The sequence below is a fragment of the Ictalurus furcatus genome, chromosome 2, assembly GCF_023375685.1.
Source record: "Ictalurus furcatus strain D&B chromosome 2, Billie_1.0, whole genome shotgun sequence".
NCBI lineage: Eukaryota > Metazoa > Chordata > Actinopteri > Siluriformes > Ictaluridae > Ictalurus > Ictalurus furcatus.
In genome coordinates, this window is record NC_071256.1 from 16,373,545 (window position 1) to 16,380,893 (window position 7,349).

General features: G+C 41.9%; 1 gene segment (V, D, J or C); it reads left to right on the forward strand.

The window, feature by feature from the left end:
* The first annotated feature begins 1,958 nt into the window (after positions 1–1,958).
* Positions 1,959–2,861, forward strand: LOC128623611 (Ig heavy chain V region 914-like). The segment is given in 2 exon segments: positions 1,959–2,323; positions 2,428–2,861. Coding segments are annotated over 2 exon segments (348 nt in total).
* The last annotated feature ends 4,488 nt before the right edge of the window (positions 2,862–7,349 follow it).

A 7,349-nucleotide genomic window follows, 5' to 3' on the forward strand; every position in this document is an offset into this window, starting at 1 on the left:
ATCACTTCTGAGAATTCTCATCGGTGTGGATCTCGTGTGGTGGAATGGAACAATAAAGCTGGACCCTTGCTTCTTCTCACTCACGGCTGGTGTATTTTTTTCTATCTCCAACTGGGCTCAGAGGTAGATGTGAGTATTGGCTTCTAAGTTGAATTTTAAATGTTTTTGGGTAATAGGCTAAATTTGAGCCAACACGCAAATCAAATTAAGACATGTGGAGTATTCCTATTTAAGTTGCATTACTGAAGTGCATTACAGACATGTACACACCTTAATCACACTATTAACATCGTGTGGGAGTTTTAACCGCATTTTGCGACAGGACACACATGGCTGTCCTCAACCAACGGCAAAGAAGAGAGCACGGCTGCGTCCGAAACCACATATTTACCTACTATTATAGGTGAAATGCACATATTTCGGCTACTATATTGTAGGTAAGTATGCGGTTTCGGACGCAGCCCATGGCTTCAAGTCGTCATCTATTTACACGTACAGCATGACAAATAATTAACTGCACTTGAAGCCTTCATAAAATTAATGAAACAGCCAAAACTGTATATGGTACTGTTGTGGATAAAAATGACATGAAATAAACACGAGGGAGACCTAGTATGAGTAATATGTAATTTTATTGAAAATTCACAGGACTGGTTGGATTCACACTTTAAGATCTTTAAGAGTAACACACTATGGTTTATTAGTCACAGAGAAATATAAGAGCTGAGGAGTGCAGGCTGAGAAACACACACTCTCGTACAGTCAAGGGCGGGCGTGCAGACATAACACACACAAAGGCCCCAACGCACACACATACATTATGAGATAACAACATGAGACTAAGGTCTCTCTAAATTGTTTTCTCTCTCTCCCACTTTCAATCCTAATGGTAGTCAGAAAGTCCTCTTTCAAAACATCATGGTAAATTTGATAAGCATCTTTCAAAACATCATGGTAAATTTGATAAGCCTTTTTTTAAACATCATGGTAATGTAGATGAGCTCTTTTTAACCCTATTGGTATTGAAATCATAGTCTTTCTAAAATATATTGGTTATCTACTGTGTAAATACAGTATAAATACTGGAGCTTGAGCTCCAGGTGTCAGATCACTTCTGAGAATTCTCATTGGTGTGGATCTTGTGAGGTGGAAATTAAATCTGGACCCTTGCTTCTTCTCACTCACGGCTGGTGTCTTTTTTCTATCTCCAACTGGGTTTACAGATGTGAGTATTTGCTTCTATGTTGAATTTTAAGTGTCTTTGGGTAATAGGCTAAATTTGGGCCAGCAGTACAATAACAAAGATGAAATGTATGCTGATACGTGAAATTCTGGAGGAAATGTCGGACGGCATGGGGAAGTAATGATGTGTGCCGTTAAATCGATCTATGTTCTATAGCATGTAAAACAGGAACATGAAAGGGATATTCTAAAAGCAACTCATGTAAACACCTTAATCACAATATTGTCTTACTCAGAATAAGGTCAATAATTAGATTATTACTTTCTATATAAGTAATAATCTAATTACAAACCCCAACATATATTAACATATAGCCTAGCAGCGGCCACTATGGAACAGCTTGGATTCAACAACCTGTGACCTTACAGAGACAGAACATGCAGACTGAAAATACAGCTGTGTATTACTATGCTCATGATCCACACTGACAGAACAAGCTGCAGCGCTGCACAAAAAGTATTTAACTGGTGAGGCTGGTTAGGAAACGACTTTTTATAACTGTAATAATGTAATTGATGACAAATACTTTGGGTGGTAACAGGAAATCTGTTTTAATTCATTGTTGATTATTTTCCTCCCAAAGTGTTTTATTCCTTACTGAATCTGTCACTGAGCTCCTCCGCTTCTGTTGTATTGTATATAATGCTCCAAGTGTTCATGTCTTTTAGCAGAAATGTTCAACAGCAGTTTATTTTCAATTGAGGTCCAAGTTACTGTTATTTTACATTGAAGGGGAAGTCTGTTTAAAATAAACCATCTATGCCTAACATTCCTATGAATTTGTAGTGTATACAGTAACATTTTTGGTGTCTTCAGTCAGCTACATTTAGTAAAACTGACCTTATAATCATCCACTCATCTATACACTGTGCAGCCTGTGCTTGTGGATTTAACACATCCATAGTGGTCATGGTCACTCCCTATTCAAATAGAGTCGGGTATAAACAGCATGTTCTTGGCTGTTCAGGTTTCCAGTGAGCTCTGTGATAGATAACACTCCCATACACTTTAAATCTGGGTGAAGCAGAACTCAGAGAAGGATGATTTTAGGACATTGTATTTTATTTGTTCTCATTTCATGTAAGTTTCAGACTTTTTCATGTGATGATTACTAGGAAAATTAACCATTCTGTCCCGATAAGCATTATAACACAACATTACCTAGTTATACTCTTCTCTTCCAGATTCTTATGGACAGTCCCTGACCTCCTCTGCTTCTGTGGTGAAGAGACCTGGAGAGTCAGTCACTCTGTCCTGTACTGTCTCCGGATTCTCAATGAGCTACGGGATGACCTGGATCCGTCAGAAACCAGGACAAGGACTGGAGTGGATCGGATACATTGACGGTGGCACTAGCACAACATTTGCTCAGTCTCTGCAGGGCCAGTTCTCCATCACTAAAGACACCAATAAAAACATGCTGTACCTAGAAGTGAAGAGTCTGAAAGCTGAAGACACGGCTGTTTATTACTGTGCACGAGAGTTACATTGACACAACAGACCCCAGAGCTGTACAAAAACTTACACAAGCATGTCCTCATGAGCTGTAAATATTCCCTCAGCAGGAAACTGAACCCCAGAGACATTTATTATAAACAACATCCATTCATTTTAGTGCTCAGATTTATTTCTCCTTTTATCTTACTCCATTAACAGTCAAAATTCCTCTGTAAAATTCTCAGCCTTTTCTTTTGTTATCTCTGGCTGGTGCTTAAAGCTGAAGACAAACATGAAAGCAACATTAATTATACACAACCACATTAAATGATAAAACATTCAGTTGCATTTAAATTCATTTCTTGATAAAAACATAACTCATAAGAAATCTTTTTGCTAATGTATTTGTTTCTTCATATGCAACACTGAAACTATATTTTGATTAAATTAAATTAATTTATTGGTTACTTTAAGAATTTGTCTACACAGTTTTATGAATGAAAATGTTTGAAGAAATGCTGTACTGTAGAATGACTGCCATAAATAATGTTAAATACATAACCCATACTGCATGCAAATCTCCCCAACCTCAGACAGATATAAATACACCGCAAGTACACAGCAGTCTCTGTGTTTGGTCAAGTACAGCAGAGGAATCATGAGCTGGCCTCTTCTTCTTCTGATATCCACTGTGCCCTGTGAGTAAACACATCTCTCCACACTTTACTCATCTTTTCATACGCTCCATATTTCAGTCTGAGTTAAAAAGAAGTGTGTTTAATAGCTTCTGTATGTTTTTCCGCTCTCCTCTTCTCAGATGTGCATGGCATCAGTCTGACCTCGTCTCCTGCTGAGGTTAAACCTCCCGGAGCCTCAGTGAAGTTGTCCTGTCAGATTTCTGGCTATTCCCTCACTAGCTACAGCACAGACTGGATCAGACAGCCTCCAGGAAAAGGCTTGGAGTGGATCGGGATCATATGGAGTGGTGGAAGCATAAACTCTGGAGCTTCCTTTAAAACTCGCTTCAGCATCTCCAGAGACACGAGCAACAATGTGCTTTACTTAGATATCAGCAGCCTGGTACCAGAAGACACGGCTGTTTATTATTGTGCGAGGAGACACACAGCTGTACATCTCAGTGAGAGGATTGTACAAAAATTAAACCTCACGTTTGTGTAAAGTTTATTTTCAGTTAAAACCTAAAAGGTACCATTTATGGAAATCCATCACATCCTATATACACAAATAAATATTAAATTAAATATTAAATTACTATAGACCAGATGAAAGCATGATAAATAATGAATGGATAGAAAAATTTTCTCTACCATTTCAGTAGAAGTGGTTAAAATTTTTTAGCATTTTCAATTTAGCATTTTACAATCAAATTTATCTGAATGTTTGACTTGCACTTTATATATATATATATATATATATATATATATATATATATATATATATATATATATATATATATATAGTATATTTATATATCTGCACCAACATTAGAAATTATGAACATTATGTTTTAAGACCTCTGAGAGGCGGTCTTTATCTAACTACACAACATCATCCCAACATGTTGAGATTAAAATGACTGAGAGGTTAAAAGGACTGATAGAGGACTGCTGTCCTCCTGCAATTTCCATCACAGTCATAAAATCTATTTACAACATTGTTTAAAAACTAAGACATTACAGATCTGTTATATCTGTGTCTTAATAAAAAAAAAAGATTGCATAATCCACACTGTTTGATGAATTAATAAGTAAATAGTAGTAGCTCTTATATTTTGTGAATGTGTACATGTTTTTACATTTGCAGGAAATGTAGTATGACTTTAGTTCTATTGCACCTTTGCAACACCTAAACACTATCGTGCAAATCAAATGGTTTAAAAGACTGATATATTTATATTGTGGGAAAAAGAACCAACTTAGTTTGTTAGAAAATATTACAGTCATGTCCAAACAAAAAATACACACAGAAGTGGGCAGGAGAGGATTTAAAAATGGTCCTAAAAAGTGGCCGTTCGCTGTGCTGAAGGCAGTCTTCGGTCTCGCCTCTGGGGCCAGCACCACTTGCCAGTACCCCTTTGTTAGGTCCAGGGTGGAGATGAACTGAGCCCTCCCCAATCGCTCCACTAGGTCGTCCACCCGGGGGAGAGGATAGCTGTCAAACTCGGAGACCTGGTTTAGCTTCCGGAAGTCATTGCAGAGGTGCATACTTCTGTCGGGCTCTGGTACGACTACGATAGGGCTGGATCAGGGGCTGTTGGACTCCTCTATGATGTTGTCCCGCAGCATCCAGCTGACCTCCTCCTCGATAGCCCTACATCAGGCCTCCGGGACCCGATAGGCCCACTGCCGCACCACCACCCCCGGGTGAGTCTTGATCTCGTGTTGTACCAGCTGTGTCATGCTTGGGGAGGTAGAAAAAACATTGGTAAATTGACCCACCAACTCTGTCAGCTCCTGCTTTTGTGTGGGGGTGAGCTCTTCGCCCAGTTGGACTAAGGTACCTTGGTCGTGATCTCTGTCTAGGGCTGCAAACGCAAACAGTACAGATTCTGGCTCTATCCACCTCTTCAGCAGGTTTATGTGATATGTTTTCGTCTCTGCTCGCTTACCGGGCTGCTGCAGGCGATAGTTCACAGCACCTCTCCTCTCGAGGACTGTATATGGGCCCTGCCACTGAGCTAGGAATTTTCAGGAGCTGCTGAGTACTAGCAGGAGTACCCGATCACCAGGTTGGAACTCGCGGGGTTGTACTGGACGGTTGTACACTCATTTCTGTTCCTCCTGGGCAGCTCTCATATGTTTCTGGACAATCGTGGTCACTCGGTCGATCTTCTCCTGCATCTCCTGTACATACTCGATGACCGAGCGGAACGGGGAAGGCTGTTCTTCCCATGCTTTCCGTGCCACATCCAGCAGTCCACGAGATCGCCGTCCGAAGAGGAGCTCGAAGGGTGTGAAGCCCGTGGATGCCTGGAGGCACTCTCGGACGGCGAAGAGGACGTATGGCAGGAGGATGTCCCAGTTCCTCCCTTCCTCGTCTACCACCCGGTGCAACATCTGCTTTAAGGTCCGGTTGAACCGTTCGACCAGCCCATCTGTTTGTGGGTGGTAGACAGAGGCCTTTAGGTGTTTCACCTGCAACAGCCGACACAGATCAGACATAAGCTTTGACACAAATGGGGTACCTTGGTCAGTTAGGATGTCTTTTGGGATCCCCACACGGCTGAACAGGAGCACCAGTTCTTTAGCGATGTTCAGGGAGATGGCTTTACACAGTGGTACCACCACGGGTTACCTGGTGGCGTAGTCCACGATTACCAATATATACTCATGACCTCGGGCAGATTTTGGGAGCGGCCGATGAGGTCCATGCCGATTCTCTCGAAGGGGGTGCCTATGATGGGAATCGGGATGAGGGGTGCCGGCGGGGGCTTCCTTGGGGCCAAGCGTTGGCACTGGGGGCATTGTTGGCAGAAGCCCCGGACCGCTGTGTCCATGCCTGGCCAGACAAAAACGGTCCTTCAGCTTCTCCAGGGTGTTTCTTTCCCCCAGGTGGCCCCCAAGCAGATGGGCATGTGCCAGATCAGTGCCGACGTCCTGGCTTTGGGGACGACCAAGAGGTCCATGGTTTCCCCTCTGCGGTTGGTCCGGTGGTACAGTAAGCTTCCTTTGACCAGAAAGTAGGAGGAGGGGAGTCTTTGGTTCGCGCTCTGGTCGACCCCCTCAATCTGGCGCACCTGGGCCCAACAATACTTCAGACAGCTGTCCTCTTTCAATTCAATTCAATTCAATTTTATTTGCATAGCTCTTTTTACAATAGACATTGTCTCAAAGCAGCTTTACAGAAATATCAACACGGTATATAGATATTAAAGGTGCGAATTTATCCCAACTGAGCAAGCCACTGAGTGGCGACGGTGGCAAGGAAAAACTCCTTAAGATGTTAAGAGGAAGAAACCTTGAGAGGAACCAGACTCAGAAGGGAACCCATACTTATCTGGGTAACAACAGATAGTGTGAAAAAGTTCATTATGGATTAATATGAAGTCTGTTTGGCCTTAGAAGCAGCCGTAGTCCCAGCAATCTGGAATTGGAGTAGATGAGAGCTCCATCCAGAGGTAGGACATCCGAAACGGATCAGGCAGGTCCGGAGAGCAGAGAGGATAAGGATCTCTAGTGTCTCAATAAAATCGTTTGTGGCTCGACAGAAGGAGAGAGGGAGAGAAAAGATTATTAGGACTGTACTTAACATAACAGAAAGTCTAGTCAGGGTAGGCTTGAGTAAACAAATATGTTTTGAGCCTAGACTTAAACACTGAGACTGTGTCTGAGTCCCGAACACTAATTGGCAGACTGTTCCATAACTGTGGGGCTCTATAAGAGAAAGCTCTTCCCCCTTCTGTAGCCTTCGCTATTTGAGGTACAGTCAAATAGCCTGCATTGTTTGATCTAAGTAGGCGTGGCGGATCATAGAAGACCAAAAGGTCACTTAGATACTGTGGTGCGAGACCATTTAGTGCTTTATAGGTTAATAATAGTATTTTATAATCAATGCGAGATTTCACTGGGAGCCAATGCAGTGTTGATAAGATCGGGGTTATATGGTCGTATCTTCTGGTTTTAGTTAGGACACTAGCAGCTGCATTCTG